The 27,472-nt window shown below is 33.2% G+C and overlaps 1 protein-coding gene across 5 annotated transcripts in view; it reads left to right on the forward strand.

Moving 5' to 3' along the window:
* Positions 1-21,518, forward strand: part of LOC148623368 (zinc transporter 6-like) — a 30,443-nt gene extending 8,925 nt beyond the window's left edge. For 4 of the 5 annotated variants that reach the window (XM_088565188.1, XM_088565191.1, XM_088565192.1 and 1 more), the window contains 11 exons: positions 2,521-2,604; positions 4,137-4,221; positions 5,706-5,748; positions 6,233-6,298; positions 6,959-7,039; positions 8,493-8,528; positions 9,459-9,602; positions 12,203-12,322; positions 17,813-17,915; positions 19,295-19,411; positions 21,103-21,518. In XM_088565188.1, the coding sequence (XP_088421314.1) occupies positions 2,521-2,604; positions 4,137-4,221; positions 5,706-5,748; positions 6,233-6,298; positions 6,959-7,039; positions 8,493-8,528; positions 9,459-9,602; positions 12,203-12,322; positions 17,813-17,915; positions 19,295-19,411; positions 21,103-21,465 (1,242 nt within the window). In that variant the 3' untranslated portion in view covers positions 21,466-21,518. The remainder of the gene's footprint in view (positions 1-2,520; positions 2,605-4,136; positions 4,222-5,705; positions 5,749-6,232; positions 6,299-6,958; positions 7,040-8,492; positions 8,529-9,458; positions 9,603-12,202; positions 12,323-17,812; positions 17,916-19,294; positions 19,412-21,102) is intronic. The other variant, XM_088565189.1, reaches the window with a different exon arrangement.
* Positions 21,519-27,472: the final 5,954 nt, after the last annotated feature.

A 27,472-nucleotide genomic window follows, 5' to 3' on the forward strand; every position in this document is an offset into this window, starting at 1 on the left:
GTGTAATATTCAGGTTTACATGGAACACCTTGTAAATGAATACAAAACTTTAGGACATAGTGCATAATTGAACTACAAACTACTAGTTAGCCATTTCCAGTTTTTTAATTTTCAGGTCAAAATTCATTTATCGACCTCCAGGTTGAAACTCTTTTAAAGCATTAAAACTTAATCCACAATCTTTGAAATAAATCATATCTTTAGATACAGGTTCCTCTCAACTAGATATACTTCTCAGTCGATAAGCTTTAAAGCTCAAGTGCTACAAGTTATCCCATAGACATGATATGTGTCATGTAAAAAGCACTTAGTTTCTGGGCACTTAGTTTCACAGCTAGACTCATACATTAACATAAATTATAATATCTAATAATATAACATAATTTCACCAATGGTGTCTGGTGCAGGAAACATAAGCCATGCACTTTTAAGTCCTGGACTACCTACAGCTCTATTGTAATAACATACAAATGGTCTAAATAGCCAAGTAGAATGATTTTTTTGCAAAAAAAAAAACAATAACACAAGACCCAAAAATGACACATTTCTGAGAAATGCATTTTCAAAATTCTTATGCCATCATCTATGTGACATTTCATTTTTATTTGTCATCTGCTGGCTTCTGATGTCACAAGGCGGTAACCATAATAAAAATACATGATACTGTGGGTGATATGTCAGGATGGTTTCGAGGGTTATGCTACCTCTTTGTAAAAAAAAAATGGTCATACAATGAGAGCAAGTAATAGCCTGAAACCCCTTTCTTCATACAAGTTTCTTGATCAGAACCACTGCCCCTTTTATCCACCAGAGCCTTCTTGAAATGTCTGAAGACAGCTCTTCCAATTAGTACTCAGCATTCCTCTTTATATTTCAATTCTATGATTGATGACTATTTATGATCTCACCGGGATTTCATTTCTAGCTAAAATCAAGTGGTTTATTAAGCGTATATAAAAATAAATGGGCATCTTGAATTGACAGGTTTAATGAAGTAATACATGGAAATAAACAGGTACAATACTGATTTTTAAGTTTGAATTCAGCTATTTTTAAATGGATTGTTGTTAATATAAGCCAGATTAATCAGCATATTTATTTGACAGTAGAAGTTGTTATTGTGTTTGTTTATTGTCTGTTACCTTCAAAGTGGACCTAATTATATGCATTTGAACCATAGTGGAGAATGCCAATGTGACTATTTTCCTGTGGTATTGTAAGATATTTGCAGATGCTATCAGGTTTTATAAATCTAAGTGCTCAGGTGACTGCTATATCAATTCTGACCTTTGATCGAAATTGATAAAAAGCATATAGTTGTACATCTAGGAAATAGTTTTCTAAAGCAGAATTTTTTAAATGTAATTACAATTTAATTTTTGGACTGGTTTAAAAAATTGTTAAATGGGTTAAATGGAACAATGTAAATGTTTGTGAAGTTGGATAATGTTCAATTATTGATATATAGATCATATCCTACCTGTACAGTAATCAGTCTGTGTTATATGCCTTAATGTATAGGCAAGTATGTACAGTAATCACTCTGTGTTTTACTCCTTACATGTATTGGCAAGTATGTACAGTTATCACTCTGTGTTATACTCCTTACATGTATAGGCAAGTGTGTACAGTAATCACTCTGTTATACTCCTTACATGTATAGGCAAGTATGTACAGTAATCACTCTGTGTTATACACCTTACATGTATAGTGTAGTATATACAGTAATTCACTCTGTTATACTCCTTAAATGTATAGGTAAGTATATACAGTAATCACTCTGTGTTATAATCCTAACATGTATGGGTGAGTATATACAGTGATCACTATGTTTTATGCTCTTTAAATGTATAGTCTAGTATATACTGTAATCACTCTGTGTTATACTCCTTACATGTATGAGCAAGTATGTACAGTAATCACTCTGTGTTATACTCTTTACATGTACATGTATAGTCTAGTATATACAGTAATCACTCCATGTTATACTCCTTACATGTATAGATGAGTATATACAGTAATCACTGTGTTGTACTCCTTACATGTATATTCTATTATGTACAATAATCACTGTGTTATACTCCGTACATGTATAGTCTAGTATATACAGTGATCATTCTGTGTTATACTCCTTACATGTAAGGTGAGTATAAACAGTAATCACTCTGTGTTATATTCCTTACATGTATAGGTTAGTACGTACAGTAATCACTTTGTGTTATACTCCTTACATGGGTAGGTGAGTATATACAGTAATCACTCTGTGTTGATTGAAATAAGATACATGAATTTTGTACTTGTTGCTACCTACAGTGTTGGATTTTTTTTTTGAATTTCTCTTTTTTTTAAAATGCAGTATTTAGAGTGTGTTGGTTCTGTTAGGTGTGTAATTCTACTTGTAGTTCATATATCTTATTGAGCAATCACAATGAAATCACATCTTATTTTTACCATCAATTATATGTGATTTATGTCTGGTATAAAGATGACTTCTTACTAAAATTGGTTTATCTTTTGTAGGGAACAATTTACCCTCTAGCCACTCAGCGATCATTACTTACTACTTTCCTTAAAGAAATTTCAAGCATCACAAGATTACAACAGGTAAAGTTCACTAGTCACTATGTAATTTGAATTCATTTTACGCCATCTACATTTTTATATCATCCGCCCTAAAAATTGCAATTCTTTATTATCATGAATTAAGTTTTGTTATTTTTGGACAGATAAGAGCAAACAAATTTGGGGTACCTACTTTTAAAATTGTGTCAAGTATGTACATGTACATGTGTAGATCATTGCTTTTTGGAAGACTACGGGGTCAAATCACCAATTTCTAAATGTATCTCAAAAATTATAAGAGAAACTGGAAAATAAGCACTACAAAAGTCGCCATTTGATCACAGTTGTATGACTACTCCTTATTGGAGATATTGCCCCTGGAAGGTCAAAACAAACAATTTACATGTATATGTTTTTGTTCTTAAAACTTGAAAACTGTAATTGATAGATAAAAACTTTTTGAAATAAAATGATAAAAAATTGTTAAAATGATCCTTTTTAGTAGGCCTACGAAAGTCTTCAAGTTCCAGGTTGTGTGACAACTCCTTAGTAGGGTTATTGCCCTTGAAAAACAAAAAATGACAATTTTTTAATGTTTAGCTTATAACTTGCATAACAAAATAGGTAGAAATAAACTTTTAATAGTTGAAATGATCCTTATAATAAAGGCCTACTAAAGTTGCCAAAAGTTCTAGTTATATGAAGAACCTTTATTAGATATTGACCTTATACCCCCTTTTACCAGGTGAGTGATCAGCCTCTAGTTTTGTGTGGCTCAGGTGGCTAAATTTTGGCTGCAGCCCAAATGGCCATTGAAACCCTATCATGAAACTCATTTTTGGCATGAATCTTTGCTAACATTTAACCATTGCAGGAATGGTGTAATGAGGGACCCACATAAATGATTTACTTTCGTTTTTTTTTTATTTTTAATTTCTTGATTTATCCTCAAGTATGAAACAAAAGTTGTTTACAAATAAGGTTTGTATTGATATTTCTTTGTTCACTACAAAGAAAATAATAACATCAACTGAATTCTGGATAACTGTGAATTAATCCCTGAGGAAATTTACATAGGCAAGAATAATAATCTCATGATATAGTAAACATTGTCCTTGATAGTGTATCCTAGGATTTGTGTAAATTTTAGGAGAAAAATCAGAATGAACAATGACTGCCAACTCAGTCATTGTCTTTAAGAATTTTTCTGGTATTTTAAGTTTTCAATTTGACATAGAAGTAAGTGGAGCATAATATATTGCTCGCTTATCAAAATTGGATTTTTTTAGGTATGGAATTCTAGAACACCAAAAAGTTTGAATTTATATAATGTGCAAATTGTTTTTAATACAACTGTATTGATAAGTTCAATGAACTTCAAACTAACTATAAATTTCTTTCATAAAAGATGTAATGACATTTGTTGCCAATATTGTCATCTTCACAAAAAGGGTGGACCAAATACAAGACTAAGTGCACCATGCATCAAAGCATCCCTTTTCATTGCTGTTAAAAAATATTTCTTCCTTGTCACCTTAAGAACTTTACATACGGTTTTTATTCTCTATTTTCAGAGTAAGAAGATATTGATTTTCCTGGTGTTTAACATCATCAGTACATTTACATTGTTAGTATGGTGTCACTCAACAAACAGTATGGGTAAGTTATGGCACTAAATATTGATTTAAATAGTCAATATATATGTGTATGTTAAGAAATGGTTGTCAAATACTGATTTTTTATGTCCATGATGTTTTATCATTTGACTTCAATTATCTGAAGTTTTACTTTAAACTAATAATATAGGGTGTTAACATAAATAACTGTGAATATTGGCCTAAACAGATATCAAATTTCATGAACATGTGTGCAATATAGCATTGTTAGCACTAGTGCAAAGTTTTCTTTGGACACTGTTTATATGCAATGAACATGTATAATTGTTTTCTATTATTTCATTTTATTCTTTTACCTGAAACATGATCAATAAATTTAGATTTTGTCCTGTAAACTATCAGATGATGTTCGTGTACTTCCTCAGTCAAAGATTGTAACTCTGCCCTGTAAACTATCAGATGATGTTCCTGTACTTCCTCAGTCGAAGATTGTAAATCTGCCCTGTAAACTGTCAGATGATGTTCCTGTACTTCCTCAGTCGAAGATTGTAAATCTGCCCTGTAAACTGTCAGATGATGTTCCTGTACTTCCTCAGTCGAAGATTGTAACTCTGCCCTGTAAACTGTCAGATGATGTTCCTGTATTTCCTCAGTCGAAGATTGTAACTCTGCCCGTAAACTGTCAGATGATTTTCCTGTACTTCTTCAGTCGAAGATTGTAACTCTGCCCTGTAAACTGTCAGATGATGTTCCTGTACTTCCTCAGTCGAAGATTGTAACTCTGCCCTGTAAACTCTCAGATGATGTTCCTGTACTTCCTCAGTCGAAGATTGTAACTCTGCCCTGTAAACTCTCAGATGATGTTCCTGTACTTCTCAGTCGAAGATTGTAACTCTGCCCTGTAAACTGTCAGATGATGTTCCTGTACTTCCTCAGTCAAAGATTGTAACTCTGCCCTGTAAACTATCAGATGATGTTCCTGTACTTCCTCAGTCAAAGATTTTAACTCCGCCCTGTAAACCATCAGATGAATCAATTTGCAGAATGTTCCTATACTTCCTCAGTCAGTTACAAACACTATGATAGAACATTGGAAGTTAAATGTACAGTTATTCAATCCTCATGGAAATAAATTGTTTCAAGTTCGACAAAGTCTGATACCAGCCACTTGTACATCATGGTTAAGTCCCTTTTTGTACAGTTTATGGTTGCTTACATTTTCTGCTGATCTATAAAACCTTTACTTTGCTTTTATCAACTATTTAATTGACTTCAGTTCATTCTTTTTCTCGGGTTGGACTAATTCTGCTCTGCTCAAAAGATAGGCGATTCAACAGCCTGTTCCCACATTTTATTTTATTTACAAAATGACAATATTGTATGCAAATATAAAAATCAACATTTGTTAAGAGTAAAGTAAAGTTCCCAGAATATATAAAAAGGTGAGAAACATAGAGTAAAATATTAGTGAATATTGCACTTTTTTTATTACTATATATAATAAAACTTTTTTTTGTTCTTTTTCAGCACTCACAGCTTATACATATTTAACACTTTTTGATATATTCAGGTAACTATTTACAAATGTATATATAATGTTGATATCTCTCTACGCTAGTTAAGCTTGGGTTATTTGAGTCACAATGTAGCTACACACCAGCTCAATGAGTGGTAGTACATTGGAATCATTGTGTCTGTCCCTCCATCCAATTAGCAATTATCTCAGCTCTCAGTAGATAGATTAAATACATATTTGATATGTGGCTTTATACAGATGGGGCATATGTTGTAAGATATTTTGGTTGCTGTCTGATATCAACTTCCTGTACAAGTGGTGGTATGCCTAGCATGACAATATGTGCAACTTCAGGTTAAGATTTCTTGTCTGTCTAGTTCTATTTTAACAGATAGCACTTCCAAAAATCAGAATGTGGGACTTCTATATTCCAGGTATTTTGTTTTACATTGCAAGAAGATGTTGCTTGTTTTAAATTGGCCATCTTTTAATTTGTATTTTACATGAAATTTATTAATATTTTATTTGTATTTTTCAGTCTAATGATTTGTCTGCTGAGTTTATGGGTTAAGATGCAAAAACCAACTCCAGTTTATTCTTTTGGGTGAGTTAAACCAGTTATGAAGGTAGTATGTCCTCTCTTGTTCTATTTGGGTGAGTTAAACCAGTTGTGAAGGTAGTATGTCCTGTCTTGTTCTATTTGGGTGAGTTAAACCAGTTATGAAGGTAGTATGACATCTCTTGTTCTATTTAGGTGAGTTAAACCAGTTATGAAGGTAGTATCTCCTCTCATTTTGGGTGAGTTAAACCAGTTATGGAGATAGTATGTCCTCTCTTGTTCAATTTGACATCATGATTCATATCCTATGGCACATCTTGGAAGGTAGTTATATCCTTCTCATCTTGGAAGGTAGTTATATCCTTCTCATCTTAGAAGGTAGTTATATCCTTCTCATCTTAGAAGGTAGTTATATCCTTCACATCTTATAAGGTAGTTATATCCTTCACATCTTGGAAGGTAGTTATATCCTTCTTTTGATTGATATTTTATTTTGCCTAATTTGGAGTATTCACACACTTGTGCTTTCCACAACTTTACATGTAAGAATATTATAAATTATATTGATGTGATTAGAATATTTACAACATCCTCATTAGCTTTGCCTGTTATAGAAAATGGCATCTATCAGAACTCCCACCTCAGAAAAAATTTAAAATATTGTTTTCTTATAATAAGAATACATGCATAGCATTTGTTTTTCAGGTACGAGAGATTTGAGGTGTTAGGAGTATTTGCTAGTACAATGTTAGCACAGCTTGGTTCTTTATTTATATTAAAAGAAAGGTAAGTGATGGTTTATAGATGTGTATTTGGTTTAGCATAGAAAAAAAGAAAACTTATCTTTTGCTGAATTTCTATAGGAAAAAAACGTGGTCCTATAGTGGCACTGTTATTGTCTGTGCAATCAACATCCATGTTATTGTTGTTGTCTATGGACTCTTGGTTTTTTATGCAATAATATGAAACTTGGTTGGTTACTGTGAAAGTATTTTTATTCATTGGTACCAGTTTGCATGGTTTAGGGAAAAATTATCCGTTCGTAGACTCTTAAATTCGTGGATTTGTCAACTCCCATGAAAACCACGGAAATTGGTACCCCACAAACAATAATACTTTCACAATAATCTTGATAAAATTAAACAACAAGGTGTCTAACACACAAAGGGAAAGTTGGTACTGGTCTTGTTGGTTATGGTCCTAATAATTTTGGATCTCTATGATATTGTTCCATGATGTTCTATACCACAAAGGTCAGACTTGTATTGATTTTAGGTAGTAAGGACCTGAAGCATTTAGGAATTAGGGGCTGAAAGGAGCGATAAACAAGCATTTTTCTTGATTTTAAACAACAGCATGAGTAAAAGGGTATGTTACTCAATGATATTGTACCATAAGGTCCAATACTACCAGATGGCAAGTTCATGATGATTAGGGGTTTTTAACAACCATGAATACCAATACTGGTCTCTCAGTGTTTTAATGGGTTTGTAGCGGAGCCCAGCCTTCCAGATAACTGACCAAAGAACTTGGTCTGAGTATGTCCTACTAGCAACTGGGCTGCTGTGTTGGCAAGTTCTGCACACATTTACTTACATGTATATATTACAATATCTAATATCCATGTTGATTTTACCTAGTTTATTTTCAAGACCAGATTTTATATAAACCTAACATAACCTTTAATCCATGTGTAAAAAGACACATTGTCACCACTTTGATATGAAATGTACCTATTATTTTGAATTTTTGGTACCTTATTTTCTAAACAGAACTCTATGAAAAAACATCTGTTTTCTTATATTTTTCTTTGATTGCAAGATACCCCCAAAATTTTATTGAAGTTTTTAAATGGCAAAAAATGGGGTTTTTTTGTTATTGCAGATATTGTTTCATGGTTTTTCTACCTTGTCACTTGGAATGACAAAATACTATGTCATACCTTCACATTTAATTATCAGGTGTTTGTCTCCATTGTTATTTCCTGACACATATCAAGCTCAATTTTCATCATAAGCTTTACTACTCCAGTTATGCTTGTTTATATAATTCCTTTTTCATTTTCACAATTAATGTACATTTTTTATTTTAATTGCCCAACAAGGTAGCAGGTAATCATTTAATCTCTCCATACATGCCCTATTTTTTTCACATATTTATCTGGTATTTTAACATATCGAGATGTAGTATAAGGAAAAATTACAAACAGTATAATTTGTTATACATTATGCTTTTTCAGTGTAGAGAGGATGTTTATACAACCTGATATACATACGTAAGTATCTTAAATATAAAACACACAATTTAATGCTTTAAAATAATTCAACATATTGTTGCGTGGATAGCGCCTCCATTTCACTGGTTTCCTTCAAGCTTTAGTGAATTGTTAGTAACTGTAAAAGCTTAGATGGTATCGATTTTTCATAGAAACTGTCAAGGGGGACTACTTTTTTGGGATGGAAACTTAATGAAAACTTTTTAGGCATGACTTAGGCATGTTGCCCGGGTAGCGTCTCAATTTTTTTATGGATTTAATTCATACTTTGGTGAATGATTAGAGCCTCTTGTTCTTTCCCAGGTCCCATTTAATCCATAATTATTTCTTTAGTTATTTTTATGATACTGTGATAAATGGTATCTGCATAAAAATCAGTTGTCATGGTGCCCAGTAAAACATCTTACATGTATTAACATACATGACATTTGAAAGGATGTGATATTTGATAGTGTATACATGTCTGGTATTCAAAGATTTATATTATATACTAGTAAAGTATTATTGTTCTTGGGGTACCAAATTTTGTGATTTTCATGGGTTTGGAAAGCACAAAATTTAGTTCTTAACAAAAAGAAAATGTTCCATTCATTTGTACGATAGAGTTGTCAAATCCACATATTCAAGAATCAACAAACTGATCATTTTCTCCTAAACCATGAACATTGGTACCCACGAATTAATGTACGTTTTGCTAGGGTTGTTGTTCATCCTTCAGAGGAGGACAGGTGATAAACCTCCAACTAGTTGGTTATTTATTTTCACTTAAGGATAAATATTCATACTAATTCTGCACTTTCCCACATTTTTTTTCTCATCCTCCAAATCCTGTCCCTCAGTTCATTTCTCTTCCTCCAAATCCACTTTCAAGCCACTTCTGTAATAATACTAAAATAAAATGCAAATACAACATAAAATTCTTTGTTTCAGTGGAAGGTTAATGATAGCAACAATTTCTGCTTTTTTTGCCCATTTTACTCTGACATATTGTATCAATAACCAAGCAATGAACCATGTTGTTGAAGCATCTAGTTCCAGTTGGTTACAGGAACACATGACAGACATGTCAGAGAGGTAAGAGTCTAGTTCTCAGTGGTTTCATGAACACATGACAGACATATCAGAGAGGTAAGAGTCTTGTTCTTAGTGATTACAGGAACACATGACAGACATGTCAGAGAGGTAAGAGTCAAGTTCTCAGTGGTTACAGGAACACATGACAGACATGTCAGAGAGGTAAGAGTCTAGTTCTTAGTGATTACAGGAACACATGACAGACATGTCAGAGAGGTAAGAGTCAAGTTCTCAGTGGTTACAGGAACACATGACAGACATGTCAGAGAGGTAAGAGTCTAGTTCTTAGTGATTACAGGAACACATGACAGACATGTCAGAGAGGTAAGAGTCAAGTTCTCAGTGGTTACAGGAACACATGACAGACATGTCAGAGGGGTAAGAGTCTAGTTTTTAGTGATTACAGGAACTTACATAAAATCGGAGATGTTATGTTTGAATCCATCATCACAGTCATTGTCTTTGGACAAATACAAAAAAAGGAAGAACCAGCCAGTTGTTTTAAGACTGCATAAGATTTGTAGTCATATATTGGTATCATGTTATGGTCTTAGTAGATATTAAGTTAGATATATTTAAGGCTGTAACATCAGGTGCTATACTCCCAAAGGAAGTCTTTGATTGATTTTAGGGGTTGTGATGGGAACCATTTAAGAATTTGGACCTGAAGCAAGCATTTTCATGATTTCTGGAAATAGCTTGAGTGAAAGTAAATGATCTCTTATAATGTAACACAAGATACCATGTCACCTTAGGTAAGCTAAGATTGATAGTAGAAATTTTCACAAGAATTAGGGACCTAAGGACTCAATTACAAGCATTTTTCTGATGATAATAACTTGAGTGTAAGAGTATGTATCCCTTTGAAATTGTAACACAAGGAGCTTTACTCCCAAAGGAAGGGTGGGATTGATTGTGGCTTGAACCATCCAGAAATTAGGGACAAAAAAGGGCCACTTGGATTTAAGTATGCCAAACATTTAATTGAATCCAATTTCAGGCTTGAATGGTCTCTCAGTACTTGCCCAGATTGTTAAGGATTCAACCTCTACAGTTGTATCAAGCTGTGCCTTGAGTAGCATGTTATTGATTATAGTCTTATTGAATAAAAATAGTGTCAACACCTGCACATGCAGTACATGTGACTGTCAGGGAGCTATTTATTTCCAGATGGTTACAGCAATTTAGATAATGTAAGGTCCTTGTTTTATCAAATAGATATATATATGAATTTCTGTGTAATTATATAACAAAATTAAAAAAAAGAATATGACAACTGTCAAAATCGTTGAGAAATAATTCTAGTAATGGCCAAATTTTACAATAATGTGCTGTTATCAATATTTTTCTCGAACCTGTAAATCTTACTGGTCAGATTTCAATTGAAATTGGATATATATAGACTGTATACAAATATGACTTTTATTCCACAAAAATATACATATAATAGGATTTACATCATCAAATAAAAAGTACTATTATAACATGTCTTTATATACTACATCAAATACCGTAAAGGGGGTAATTTTTGCAGGGTGCTAATTTTTTTATGTTTTAGTGGTAATTTTAAAAACACCAAAAATAAAATTTGTAAAATATTTACTCTTTGATTTAGTACTCAGTACACACAGTATCTACCAAAATATTTTGTAATCCTTTTGCCTCAAAATTGCCTTCTGTTTTTAGCTCACTTGGCCATAGGCCAGGTGAGTTATAGCCATCACTTGGCGTCCGTTGTTGTCGTTAACAATTTTTTAACTCTTCTCCTCTGACTCTACTTGACCAATTTGAACCAAACTTGGTATGAATGTTCCTATAAATTGTAAAACATGGCCACTATTAGTAAAAATAGAATATAGGGATCTGAGAGTAGTTTTTCGCATACATCTCCAAAACCGTTAGGTTTAGCCAAATTCTGATGAGGTAAAAGTGTATAGCATGATGAGATCTATCTGTGGTCAAATTTTCATTTTAACCTGTTCAGCCATGTTGGAGTTATTACCCTTTTTTGACATTTTTTTGCTATTTTTAATGTTATTTCTTTCAAAAATGTTCTCCTCTCACCCTGTTTTACCAATTGGAACTAAACTTGGTATGAATGTTCCTTTGGGTATCCTACATAGAAATGGTATGGAGATTTTTGATCCGTTGAAAAACATGGCCGCTGTTACTAAAAATAGAACATAGGGGTCAGACATTAGTTTATCACATATATCTCCAAAACCATTAAGTTAGCCAAATTCTTTCAATTTCTGAAATGATCCTTATTATAAGGCCTTCAAAAGTCTTACGGTGACTCTTTGTTAGAATTATTGCACTTGAAAGATGAAAAATGATTTTTTTTCTTACAGTTTTCAGCCAGTATCTTGAAAACTAATAGAGAGAAAGAAACTTTCAATCACTGAAATGATCCTTATGATAAGTCCTACCAAAGTCTTCTGAGTCATAATTGTTGGACAACTCCTTGTTAAATTTATTTCTTGTTGAAGACAAATTTTAACCAGGTGAGCGATTCAGGCTCCTGGGAGCCTCTTGTTTTTGTGGGCATTCCAGTTTTGTTTTGTTTTTTTTTTTTGTTGTTGACTTTGTTTTCTTTTTAGTGTTTGCCACATATTGCCAGGACTAAGTAAGCTGTTGTTACCAAGGATCAATCCAATGGCTCTCATTGGGTTCTCTGGAGGAATTGCACTGGTTATTACATACATATTGATAGACACAAAGTATGTTTTGATATTATCAGCTTATAAAAAGATGTAAGATAGTGAATGCATTAGAGTATATAGGTACATAATGGAGGACAATTCTATGTTCAATAAACCCCCTGCAAACTAAGTTTCAGGGTATATAAGATTATCCTGTCTGGCTGTCCATTTGTCTCTCAATATTTCTTGTAAGTACAATTTCTCCTAAACCAGGCAGAAGTTTTGATGACTTTATAGGAAGGATGGGCATCATATGCAGATAGATATGCATGAAAGATAATCAAAATTCAGGGTTTTACATTAGCGGAACTCCTCTTAACTGTTAAAGGGGTTTTGATGACTATTAATAGGAAGGTTCGGCATCATATGGAGATATGCAATGAGGAATTATTGTGGGCAGACAAAAGAGGAAAAGAAAACTATGACATGTTGAACAAATCAGTTTTCATGGTGCAGATGGCTACACCATAACGATCCACAAGTTCATGATAACCATGAGACTTCTATAGTGATCTTGTAGCAACATGAAATTGTTCCAGAAGCCTAGCACAATACAAAAAGTCTATGACAAGTCAATTCAGTGGTTTTACATTCTACATTTAACTCCATTGAAGTGGTCTTTTTTTTTTTTTTTTTTTTTTGAACTCTCTCACAGTATTTCTAAATATCATCGCTGATGCAGATACCCTATATTTTTTTTTCAGTTTGTCAATCCATCTATCAATCCATCAACAATTTGTCTGTCCTTCTGTCAATTCATTTGTCAATCTTTCAACAATTTGTCCATCAATCTGTCAATAATTTTTCTATCCATCTGTTAATCCATCATCAATTTGTCCATCCAAATGTCAATCCGACAACAATTTGTCCATCCATCTTTCAATCTGTTGACAATTTTCCTGAGTGCAAAATATCATAAGTTATTGCTGAACAGTAACAGTGTCACTTTATTAATTACCATATGAATTTATACATCTTTAGTTTTTAGTCAAGTTTTGATAATTAGTTTGTAGAACTTTCTATTCTCATAAAAAAATACAATTTTAGAACTAAATTTTTTTTACATTAATTGACAACCATTTTGGCAGAAAGTATGTTTTTTACAAAAAGATAAAAAGATATGAATTATAAGTTGAACTTAAGTTCAAAGTGGTAAATGATATTTTATATACTCTTCGAGACAGGACCCTTTCTGACTTTTGATGAACTCTGTAAAGATAGTACCAAGTTGTCTCTCATGATGTGTTCAATTAATTGAACTGTTCACTCATATTTTTTTTTCAATATCTTAATAAGACAAGGCAGAACTCCTAGAAGTCTTTTGTATACATTGGTTGTCAATGCTATACTCCAGAATTTTGACATCTTGGTTGTCTTCTTATTTATGAGGAGGGTGGTAATATCATAGCTGGTGATTTTGTAAGGTTCAATTCTTCCTTTGAGTTCTTAGCTACCACTCATTTCATAGAAAAAAGAACAGATATGGTGAAACGTAATGAATACATCATTGTATGAAAATAGTAAATACAGAGATCACCAAAAGGTCTTCAATAAGTGTAAATACACTTTCAAGTAAGCTCTGAAAGGCCCTGACAACAATAGTAATAAAATCCATGGTAACAGAATGATGACACTCATTCAAAATAAAAAGTAAAATAACAACGCAGACACATTACTGACTAAAATTAGCATTAGGGTGAAATCATTAATTTCTAACCAAGTATCATGCTGCAAGCACAGCAGACAACTTGGAAATAGTGGACAAACATCTGAAGTGGACAAAATTAGATTAAGGCAACAAAACACCAAAAACATGCTTCATTCATAAATTATTTGTTGAAAATTTTGAATTTGATCTTGAACTTGATATCAAAAAGCAATGAATCAAGCAATAATAAACAACACAGGGCAAAAAATTACATAACTGAAATGAATATTTTGGTGAATGTACTAACAGGATAACACAACATTTCCTGATTATAGAGAAAATTGAGTTCAAAATGTCTTTGATCAGTGATGTTCATTTCAGGGAGAAGTGACTGATGTTTAAGAATGTCCTAGTTGGATTCAAAGGTGTCCAGATTGATGCAAAGCTGCTCTGTCTTCATTACTCTCCTTTCCTTGTCAATTGTCTCCAAGCATCTGTCTGTTTGCCTTCTTTCTGCTTTATCCTCTGTTGATTGTGAGAGAGGGTTTAATAGGTATAGTTTGATCAAGACCAGTCCCAGAAATAGGTTGAAGATTTCTTTTGTCAACACTCTTCTAAAGAATTGTTTTCAACATTCTAGCCTGAAGTATTATAACTTTAAAATGAAGAAATGAACTGATTGTCTCCAAAAGATCTTTAGAACTTTTCAGGATCCACATTGAACTAATACCACTACAGGAGTAACAAGTGTTGTGGTACGACTGCAGACCCTCTTTCACAGCTGTTAGTATAGAAGTTAAAAGTTTTGAAAGAGGTTTGGTGGTACATTTTGCAGATCCAGCTATGTAATGTTGTTTGTATGGATTAGACGGTAAATCACAATCATCGTCCGTGGTAGAGAGACCAAAAGAGGATGGCACAGATTTATGGCTTTTCACAACCTCTTCTTTGAAGAGTATGGTAGCAGTATACATGTAGGTCTTATCACTGCTATTATTTTCTGTTTCTGCCTCTGATAATAAATATTGGATGTAAAACGCTTTGCAGACAAAAACAATGTTGTTTTGAGCTTTGTCTGCTGGTACCACAACATACTTGTCATGTATAGTAGACGATGTTTCTGCTACATCAGGGTCTTTGAAAACTGATGTAGAATTGGTACTCATTGACCTACTTAAAACTTTCATTCGTTTCAAAATTAAGTAAAGACCTCACAGCCTTCAACCACTCCGACAGCGAATCAATGTCTTCTTGTTCTATAATTCCAATTTATGGAGCGAGATTCACAGTACTTGGGACCTTTAGAAAGGATATTACACAGAGATTCGTTTTCAATGATGGATAAATCTCCTGTAATGATGTGACTGAAGGACCATATTTCAATGGAGAGTTTTTGCAAGAACAGTCAGGTGGTTTAGCTTTGAAGTCCTCAATCTCAAGGTTCTGCAATAGCCTTTTATAATTGAAAATTTTGGATGCAATGGGTGAAGTAAAGGAATGTAAAATGATTGGTATGGAATTGTCTTTGAAATAAGGGGGGGATTTGTTGGTAGCGTTTTTGTGATGGAGGATGTTAGCCAAATTAATTGCATCTATACCTTTGTTGACAAACAGTAGTGTAAGAACTGATCGTTTTTCTTCATCTTGACTTTTCACACAAACTGGTTTAAAGAGTCCATGGAAACCAATATCCAAAATGATGGCAACAAGTCTGTATAATGATGAGGTAGGGTCAGAAACAGGAGTGTCAAGACTTGTTTTGTAAAGGGAGTGTAGTAGAATGTGAGGTATAGAATAGAGTTTTGTTCGAATGTGATGAAGTCCAAGAGGTTTTTGTATGAAAGGAAGGAGACCATCTATGGAGACATCATGTAACTTAGGTGAAGTATAGTGGCGATGGCCATGACTCCTTTTCCATCTTGGAAATTTTGTCCAAAAAATTCATCACATTTATCCTATTGTTATATTGGTTTGAAAGGTCTCCTATACTTTTGATGTTGTCAGTGCATCCGTAGGGTATTGCACTACCTAGTCTGCGTATCCAGTTCTCCTCTCTTTCCAAACGATAGTTTTTACTAAGAACGGGACTGTTCGTAGGATGGTCACTTTTTTCTAAAATACAACCTTTCATAGAGAGGATTGAATGATCTTTTGATTAAAATGTTGATAAACTGTTGGGAATTTAGTGGTATTTATTCCCGAATGAAGACCGCACGTTCTTTTGTTTAAACTAAGTCATTCAAATGGCAATAGAGAAAGAATATCCTTTGAAAAGTTGTCATGTTCATAAGCAGGGATTTAGCCAGAATTTTTTTTAACAAAAACAATACAATAAAACATATCATCACAAGTTGTTTCTTAGCTACTATTAAACATCAGTCTCAAAATACCTACTATTAAATGTCTGCACCAACACTTGTAAATTATTTAAAATGAAACAATTCCAAAAAAGATGTTTACAAAATGCTGGAATTTTTTATCGACAACATATTTGTCCAGTGTGGTGGACGCATTTTTCAACAAAGGGTCGGCATTCCAATGGGAACAAATTGTGCTCCTCTACTTGCTGACCTATTCCTTCACTCGTATGAGGCTGACTTTATTGCTTATCTGATCCAAAAGAAAGAATATCATTTAACTAGATCCTTTAATCTCAGTTTCCACTATATAGATGATGTATTATCTTTAAACAATCCTAATTTTTGGGATTTGATACATCACATCTACTCCAAAGAACTTGAGGTAAAGGATACTAAAGACACTGTGAAGTCAGCCTCATATTTTGACCTACACCAAGAAGTCGATGGTAAAGGAAAACTATTGACCAAAGTTTACGACAAACGTGATGACTTTTCATTCAGAATTGTCAATTTTCCTTTCATCTGTGGCAACATCCCTTCAGCACCTGCATATAGAGTATTCATATCACAACTCATATGTTATGCCAGAGCTTGCCAAAACTACGCAGACTTTTTGTATTGTGCTAGAATTCTAACAAATAGGCTTCAGGAACAGGGTTATGTTGCTACAAGATTGAAGTCATCACTACAGAAGTTTTATTGCGTCATCATGAACTCATGGATCGTTATGGTATATCCATCTGCACCATGAAAACTGATTTGTTCAGCATGTCATAGTTTTCCTTTCCTCTTTCGTCTACCCCGGACTTGACTTTTTATGAGCAACTTGGCGAGAGTTTCTAGAAAAGCAGAGAAAGCTTACCCTACTGGTGCACCTGGTCCATGCTCCCAGTTTTTAGTGAGTCTGAGTTGCTCATTTGCTTTTGTTGCTTTGTGTGTATGATTTTAGTTACTTTGTACTCTCTTTTTGTGTATGTCTGTTTTCCATGTCTTTGTCCCTGGATTACATTCTTTTGATTACCGCTATAACCTTTGTTTCCTTGATTACTCTTTAGAAATAATCTCAAATAAATCATAAAAGAAAAAGATTTTAAAATGTGTGAATATTGAATATTGCTAATATTATTATTATTATTTTTTTTTAGACATTTTAACAAAAATAGTTAATGAGCCATATTGATTATTTTGTTATAGGATAATTAATTGGAAAAAGGGACCAACTAAAATTTGATCACAAGAATGCCAAAACAAAACAAGTGTGCTGAACTTGTTCTATGCACAAGACAAGCCCAAGCATTCTTGGCAAAAGGATTCACATTTTGATTATTCATTATGGTCAACTGATTTATTTAATATAATTTTCAATAATTTACTGTTATTTTCAAATGATTTTTTTCCTTTTCAGCAGATTGATATTCCAAATCATCTGTCACATTAATGTCTGAACTTTAATATCGATAGCCATTAAAGTAAATACATTATTATTTTTTCTATTGGTAGATTGTATCATTCAGCAGATACCTGGGCTGCAGTATCAATAGCCATTATGACTTGTGGAACTATGTTCCCATTGAGTTCCTATACAGGCAAAATACTTTTACAGGTTAGTATTCACTCATGGATGTCACTAAAAGAAAGGAGGAATCTGTGATGAAAGGAAAGTGCATGTCTCTCATATTTCGGATGTGTATGAGTGTTTGTTGCATACAGACAATATTAACCAGTGTAACAAAGTCATATATTTATTGGTAATATATAGCTGATTAATTTCTACATATAAATTCTAAGCTAAGTGCTCTACAGGCTCTGTATATTCAGTGATAATATATAAAATTTTTGTCTCATTTTTCTTGGCTACTGTTAAAGACAGGTTGCTGATATATTGTATAAGCTTCCTACAAGGGTGTTGTATTGTGGGTAGGTTTTCATTCTTGTGCGACATCTACTTCCTGTTTAATGAAAAACAAAACCATGAACATTTCTTATATAGTGATGGAAAGCAAGTTTTCACCAGTGAGCCATCTCTCACATATGTATTGTTTTGACCTTAAATGCATGGAATATTTGCCTAAGTGAAATCACAAGCAATATTTTTGGTTTATATAGTTTTATATTCCATTAAAAATGTCATGAATTATTGATTCACAAGGCAGGCAAATTAGTATTTTGTCTTACTTAGTCTAACACACAACTTCATCTTTTAAAAAGGCTACAACAAATGTGAATATATTTTTTTTGGATCAAAGAGCACTTATCTATAAAAGAGTTAAGAAGAATGTTTAAGCCCCCACTCAAATTTATATTATACACCTATGTACCTATACAATTATTTGCCCAAGGAGTATTTATTCCTATATGTATACCTATTGTCAATAATATTTGAAAACCTGTTCTGTCCATGTGGATTCAAATAGCAAAGCTTAGAAATGTACCGGTTCTCTTTTTTTAGGCAATCAATAACCTCTGGAAGCCATTGAGAATTATCTTAACATCCCCTTAAAAACTTCAGAAGACAATAAAATTTAAGATATTGTAAACCAATATATTTTTTAGCATTCTTATTTCAGGTTTCAGGATATCAGTTCAACTTTGCTACTATTTATTTTTGCAGCTAACACTCTGTTTAACATGTATTTCATAACTAAGGAACTTTATTTACAGCAATTTTATTTCATGATGTTTTCAAAATTAGTAGAAATAAGTTGGTTTACAATAATGAAATAATCCTAAAGACTTAAGTACTAATGTGGGTAAAGTTATAAAACTTTTGGTCATATGATTACTAGCATGATAAGTTGTCTTGATGCATTTGTATCTTATGGGAAGCAATGCTGGCTACTTGCAATCCTATCTTGACAGCCATAACCAATGAAATGATGTTTTAGTGAAACTTAAATTTTCCAGGTTTACCAGGCCCAATAGCCCAGTACTTACTGCTTTTACATTCTTCACAAGAAACTAAAGTGATAACTTGATTTTCAGACTACACCGTCTCATTTACTGAGTCAGTTAGACAAAGTTCTACGTGAAGCATCTACATTAGATGGTGTATTGGAATTCAGACATGAACATTTCTGGACCTTGTCATTTGGCATACTTGTAAGTACTGACACATTTGGCATACTTGTAAGTACTGACACATTTGTGTTATTTGATGGTCAAATTTGTTGATAAAACTAAGTGTTTTATTATAGGATATGGAGAAGTATAGACCAAAAGAGCAACCATTTTAAATAGATAGATACTTTGACCATTGTCTGTGCAATATTTTGCAGATTCTTTTCAAGTTTGTATATGTTGTTTCATGTGACAGAAATGAGGGTCAAGTTTGATTTTAGCAAATATCATTTATGTTTGATTCCGAATAGCAGTCGTTTTTGTTACGACTGTTGTGGTGTTTTAGTTTTACATAAGATATCAAACTTTGTGCAGTTATCAAGTATCATAAATTCAGTTAAGTAGTAATTTCAGTTTGCTGGGATTATTCACTCAAAAAATGACAACCATTCTATGTTGTTTTTACCCCCAATATTTTTAGATGAGTTGAAGTTAATTTTCTTTGAATATTTAGGAAATGTGTGAGTTAGTTCTTCTGGATATTAGGCAGCAACTGTTAGATTTTTTATGGGCTATGGATTTTTTTTCTGAGACAAACTTTTTTTTAACCATGAGCAGAAATAACTTGTAATTTTTTCCAGGGCCAATCAAAAAAAAATTTTTTTCACCATCTGTTGAAAATAATCTTTTTTTTTGTCATTTCACTATTGCCTAGCATCTTTAACATAGCCACTATGCTTTATTTTTTTTTGTCAATTTTTTAAAACAAACTTTTTTTCTCTCTAATGATATGTCAAACTATTTTTTACCACATTTTCCAAAAAAAATTCCATAGCCCCCTTCCCAGGAAATTAAATGGTTGCTGCCTTATGGCATCAATTTTCAATTTCAGTCTATACCACCACCACCCCCCCAAAACAAAACAAAACAACTATGATAAATTAGAGTTATCTTTCTTGGAATGTATAAGGGAACATTTTTGGTGACTCATTAACCACTTCCAATGTTTCCAATATTTTACATGTTAAAAGTAATTTTCAAAAATATCACTGTGCATTCCCTGGACAAATGACGCCCTAAAATTGTACACCAATGCAAATCAAGGAAGTATTGCTCAGTTAACTATATTTTAATATAGCCTAGTAGCCTAGTTGGCCAAGTGGTCTACAGCGTTGGATTTAGTGCAGGCGGTGTTGTCAGAGAAGAGAAGGGGTTCAAATCCTGCAAATTTGCAACCTTGCATCAATTCTGAAGTTGGAATTTAGCTTAGACTTGATCATAGGTTGAGTTGCCACATCCCTTTAGACTTCTTACTTATATGTGCACATATACAATTGTAAGGCACACCAATATTCCTCTCTTACATGGGAAATATTGCAACATTTTTTTGTAGGTTTAGAACCATCATAAGAAACATTTTAAAAAAATCACATATTAATGTTCATGAAAAAGGTGTATAAAATTATCATATGTTTAACTTAACATGTTTTCTGTAGGATTCCTTAAATGGAAGGCATATGTTTACAGATGGTATTTGGAAGAACATGTTTTATGTTTTTTTTGTGGATAAGATCACTAGTTTCCATGCTGTTCCTGAGCTTTTGTTTACATACAAATTAAACAAGAATGCTATGATTTGTGAACACTCACTTATATTTTTTCTAAAAAAGTCTAGCTATCGATAATAAAAATTCAGTTTAATTGTACTGTATATTTACTGATGAATTTTGTAGGCCGGATCAGTTCAAGTTCGTGTACGTCGTGACGCTGATGAACAAATGGTATTGGCACATGTATACAGTCGCCTGTCCAATATGGTTAGCACACTGACAATTCAGATATTTAAAGATGATTGGACAAGAGCATCAGGATTTAGTGTTCTTGGCAATCCAGCTTTTACATCTACTTTTTCTGGTGGGCAACGTGGTCCATCACCTATTCTTGATCCTGGATCCCAAGGTCACAGGTTTGAAGGTCATGGTCATAGTCATGGGCATGGACATAGTCATGGACATGGACATAGTCATGGAATGTCAGAATTTAAGACTTCTACTCCTTTAAAAGGGGGAGTAAGTTACTTTCCTCCAAAGTCTTAATGCTATAATCTCAAAATTTGATGTCTTTATTTTACAATAAATTTATCTTTGCATATGGTGTTTATTCCATAACATGACATTAGGTCTTAAGTTGTTAAAAATATATTTTGTGGATGTACAATGCAATGGTGCTTTCTTCCTCTTTTGTAGACATTTAGTTTCTATACAGTGGCTTGAGTATGAGTGTATGGATCTGTCTCCATACCACAATAGTCAGACTTAGATTGAATTTGGGGCTATGACCCTGAATATTTGGGAATGTTTAATGAATCAAATTCTCTGGTTTCCCCACAATAACGTGAGTACAAGTGTGTTTACATCGTCTCTATAAAACTACACTGCAATGCACCATATTTAATTAAAGTTTGAATTTGGATTCTTTGGAACTGTATTAAGACCAACTAGTACATACAAGGTATATGGATGGTGAATAAACCATATCCAAATTCGGGCACACACTCGCTTTTTTGCCATTTTGAAACCTGAGTTAACCTGAGCTGGATGAACATAAAGAGAATATTTTGAAGTTAGCTGTTAAATGGATTTATTGCTACATTGTTCTAGGAATAAAAATTCCATTAAAATATGCTTAAATTTCAAGAAATCTGTTAATATTTTAAGACAGCAGTATTTTTACTACTGGTATACGACTGCAAAATATTTTGGTAATACAATTGTATATTGCTGCTGTTGTGGTATTGGCTGTACAAATTGTCCCATAGACACCTATGCGTCCTGTAAAAGCAGTACATTTCTAAATTCCCAGTTCCAGATAGTACATTAAGTCTTAGAATATGATTACAATACAATACAATAAGGTTTTTTGAAGGAAATACTAGTCATGCACTTTTAAGTCCCTCGATACAGCTACAGCCCAGTATCACATATATTCCTAGATGTATCTACTTATGCATGACCAAATAGTCAAAAAGAATTATATAACACTGGACCTCAGACTGACACCTTCCTTGGAAAATTGCTATGCAACCATCAAAGCATGGTTCTTTTTTTTATTTGTCACCGTACTAAAATCAACATGTTGGTCATTATACAATTTCTTTCAATATAGCTGTCGGTCTTTAGTTTTCTTTTTTCTTTTTTTTACGTTCAGAGGGGTATGGGATAAGAATGTCTTCTGTGGCCATAAAATAATAGAATGTACCCTGTCGGCATACATAACAGTTAGACGCAAAGAAAGGTTGTATATTTATACCACCGCCAAAAAATTGTTGTATTATGTCGTCGCCGTCTATTTACGATAACTTGAGTAAAACTTATCTGATCTTTTTGAAGTTTTAACACGTTGTACTTAGGGCATAACGGATGCCGGACCTTTTCGGGTTTTTTTTTGTTTTTTGTTTTTTTGTTTTGTTTTGTTTTTTTTTTTTTGCCCCACCCCTTATGGAAATAAGGAGCTACAAAGGAGAAAATGATGATCGTTAACGATGATACGTCATCTAAATAGCGGAAACTGAGATTAAAGGGCCTAACTAAACGATGTTCTTTCTTTAGGATCAGATCAGCTATAAAATCAGCCTCATAAGGGTGAAGGAATAAGTCAGCAAGTAAAGGAGCACAATTTGTTTTCATTGGAATGCCGACCGTTTGTTGAAAAAAAAAAACGCGTCTACCACACTGGACAAATATGTTGTCGATCAAAAATTCGAAATTTAAAAAACATCGTCGGTATATTTGGAAGATTTTGAATTATTTTTTTACAAAGTATGAGGAACCTCTACCAAGAACTACATATTTGTATCTTGGTGTATAATAAAGAGGGTCTCCAGTCTTTTTTTGTAGTTACAACGATGTATAATGTTTTTGAGTCGGGATTCTAACAGAGAATGGGGAATAGAGGTATGAAGAGTTGAAAAGTCATAGGTTTTAATGCTATTCTGATAATAGTCTTGAATTAAGGGTTTCCAGAAGATCTTTCGCATTTTCCAGAATCCACATTGAATTAATACCACAACGGCAGTAACTAGTGTTATGGTAGGACTGGAGACCCTCTTTATTAATCAGCATATTTAGTTTGGAGTAAAAGTTGTTTATTTGTACTGTTTATTGGCGTAAATAACATGGAATTAAACTTGATATAATGGAAATAACTGTAAAGGTGACCCAAATGTTTTCATTGAACCGATATGTCAATGGAATTATTTTCCTGTGGCGGTGTAAGAGACAGTTGCGAATGCTAACAGGCTGGGCGACTGCTATATTATCTAAATTGATAATCAAAACGCGGATGGCGCTGAACCTTGAAAGTCGTAGGATATTTATGTTGTTTTTTTTAACTTTTAAAGTCGCTAATGGCAATTTGTTCTTTCTGTATTTCCAAAAAGAGTAATTATTTAGAACGGGATCGACGCTTTCACCACTGCTAAAACCACACATTCATACAATACGTGACGATTCAAAATTTGGGTAAAATTTCTTACTATTATTTTTTATTTCGTTTAGTTTCATTTCATAATGTGTATTAAAACCCCTAAATTCGTATTTCAATCTCATTTCTTTGATTAGAAGAGCCATAATTCTGACAAAATGTGTTTATTTCTGTCTAAACAGGTAAGGGTATGTAAGGTTAACAAGCTATTTTCAGGTTTAAACGTAGTCAAACACGTGGAATCTATATATAGATATCAAAGGCACTGATAAAATATAGTTCAAACTTCTATACATGTATTTGAATTTTACTTTGACAATTAATTATGGAAAATATAATTTCAATCGTAAACTGTAAGAACGGCTGTTTTTATACGAAATAATTAATATGATACATGTTAACATTCACCGGTCAGACCTCTTTCGTGGTGGAGGTACTTTTAAGACGGTTATCAAACGGATGTTATTTTGATTGCCAGCAGATGGTTATAAGAATAAAAAATAACATGACTACCGAGTGAAAATGAATAATACACAATGTGGCAAATCTTAACCGTGTAGTATTTACATGTATATTTTTGAATAGTGATCCCGTTTCAAATAAGTCAACGACTCCAAAATTAATTAGTCATGGTTCGATGTTTATGGTTCTCTAACCTTTAAAAAATATTTAGACTTGTGATTTTAGGTCTTGTTTTCACATTTGCTTAAATTAAGTATTAAAAACCAAATCTCGTTTTTATTCAAGAAAAGAATGGAGTCTTTTGGTTGTTCGATTTGTTGAAACTTACTTTGCATGGTTTTCGAATTTTGTCTCAGTGGTAGGGATCGACAGTTTATACTTTTCTCCTCAACACTATTTGTCCCTGACGAAGGCCGTAAGGCCGAAAATTTGGGCTCATCTTCTTTAGTTTTTCACGTTTTATTTATAATTTATTTGTATGTAGTTCCTTTCTACCTTTTAAACGTGGCTATTCTTCTCTTAATCATTATTCTTAAATTTAAAAAGTCAACAAAAAATTGGTTTTTTTTAGTTGTTTTCAGTTTCAGCATAGTTTATTTTTTTATTACAAATATAAAATCATATCAGTATCTGTTGTATATAGTAGAAACGTGTCCAGAATTTATCAGATAATTACAAAATTTGAAAATTATTTCAGAATTTTCACTGTTGATGGTCTAAACGAGTTTATTGAAGGGGGACAATTTAGGAAATTTTTATTAGAATTAAGGATGAAGTTATACATGTTGGATCTCTTATTAATTGTAATACGAACAGATATCGAAGAAATGGATCTTGTCTTCAATATAATTAAGGCTACATTTGTCACAAGTTCTACTCACTAACGGATTGGAAGGCTAAGTATACCTTTCTGTTTTTAACTAATCCGAAAGTTATTTGACTTCTAATTTTAACACCCTTTACAGCATTAATTTATTTTTCAAAACAGAAAATATCTGTTAGTTTGAGATATACTCTCAGGTTTTGTCAACCACCAATAAGTTTAAGTCTGGCTTAATACCAAATATCAAGAAGGTACAAAATTAGTTAATATGTCAAATGCATACGCATATAGGGTATACCATATAGGTCTAGAGGTGTGATATAGGGTATACGATATAAGTCTAGGGGTGTGATATAGGGTATATGATATAGGTCTAGGGGTGTGATATAGGGTATGCGATATAGGTCTAGAGGTGCGATATAGGTCTAGAGGTGTGATATAGGGTATGCGATATAGGTCTAGAGGTGTGATATATGGTATACAATATAGGTCTAGATGTGTGATATAGGGTATATGATAGGTCTAGAGGTGTGATATAGGGTATGCGATATAGGTCTAGAGGTGTGATATATGGTATATGATATAGGTCTAGAGGTGTGATATATGGTATGCGATATAGGTCTAGGGTGTGATATAGGGTATGCGATATAGGGTGTGCGATATAGGTCTAGAGGTGTGATATAGGGTATGCGATATAGGTCTAGAGGTGTGATATAGGGTAGATGATATAGGTCTAGAGGTGTGATATAGGGTAGATCATATAGGGTTTAAACAAACACTTATAATGCACATACAAAAAAGTTATATTTTGATCTAAATATTTGATGTATATATGTATCAAATAGCATGTAATACAGACAGTAATATTCATTATATATCAGGGCCCTGATAATGTATATGACATATATAGTCAACTGTAACGAGCCCCTGTGTCTGAATCGGAAACTGGGTAATGTTCAATGCTAACCGACCATTTCATCTTTTAGTGTAAACTTCCCGTTCTCGTACAAGCAAAAAACTCGCATAGAACACGTGTGTATGATATTTAAGAGGTACACTTTGAAGCTAGAACTATGAAGTATGACGATAAACACGGTATCGATCAGCGGCTTAATGTGGAGTAGTAATATGCAAGTCATATGCGAATGTAAAGTACTGAAATTAAGAGTGCAAGAAGTCGCTAACAATATTAGCGACTTAAAAAGAGTGCAGTGGATTGAAATGAAATGGTACGGTAATGGTTGATTATATGATATAAAATAATAGAGTTTCTCGGAGCGCAGCATGTTGAACTTTGTTTACTTTGGTGCAAGTTTGGACACCATATTAGCTTTTCCTGTGTGTATTTTTTTTTTTTTTTTTTTTATTTAGTGTGTTTAAGGGAAAGGTCCTCTGCATTTCTAGAAAATTCTGCCGAGTTGCCCATATTTAAGTAAAGTTCAGGGTAGACGAAAGAGGAAAGGTTAAACTGAAGCGTTGAGCAAATAAGTTTTCATGGTGCGGATGGATACACTGTAAGACCCTAGAGTTCATGATGACGACCATAAAACTTCTGTAGTGATGACTTCAAATTTGTAACATCACAACCCTATTCCAAAAGCCTAATTGTAAGAAGTCTAACGCGATACAATGAGTCTGCGTAGTTACAGCAAGCCCTGGCATAACGTATGAGTTGTGATATTAAAACTCCATACGCAGGTGCTTAAGGGATGTTGTCACAGATGAAAGGAAAGTTTACAATACGGAATGAAAAGTCATTGCGTTTGTTGTATAGTTTGGACCCTAGTTATCCTTTACCATCGATCTCTAAGTGTAGGTCAAGATATGAGGCTGACTTCGTAGATTATGTAATATCCTTTGTTTCAAGTTCTTTGGAGTAGTTGCGATGTATAAAATCCCCGAAAGAAGAATTATTTAAAGACAATACGTTATCTTTATAGCAGAAACCGAGATCAAAGGATCTAGCTTAACGATGTTCCTTGTTTTGGATCAGATTAGCTATAAAAAGCTCAGAAGAGTGAAAGAATATGTCAGCGAGTAGCGGAGCTCAATTTGTTCCCATTCAAATGCCAGCCGTCTGTTGAAAAACGCGTCCACCACACCGGACAAATATGTTAATGTACCATCAACGCAGATTGGATGATGCGCATTTTCAAAATGTACCAACAATGCAGAGTATCAAAATGTACCATCTTAGCAGATTGGATAATGTGCATTAAAATGAACCTTCAATGCAGATTGAATAATGTTCATTATTTTGTTTCGAGTTATTCGCATTAAAATCTTAAGTTTACTTATATGGAATTCGCTTTGCATGCGCATTTTATGAACGCGTG

This window comes from Perna viridis, chromosome 2 (assembly GCF_037379345.1).
Source record: "Perna viridis isolate PV_CMFRI_1.1 ecotype Kerala chromosome 2, ASM3737934v1, whole genome shotgun sequence".
NCBI classification, from domain to species: domain Eukaryota; kingdom Metazoa; phylum Mollusca; class Bivalvia; order Mytilida; family Mytilidae; genus Perna; species Perna viridis.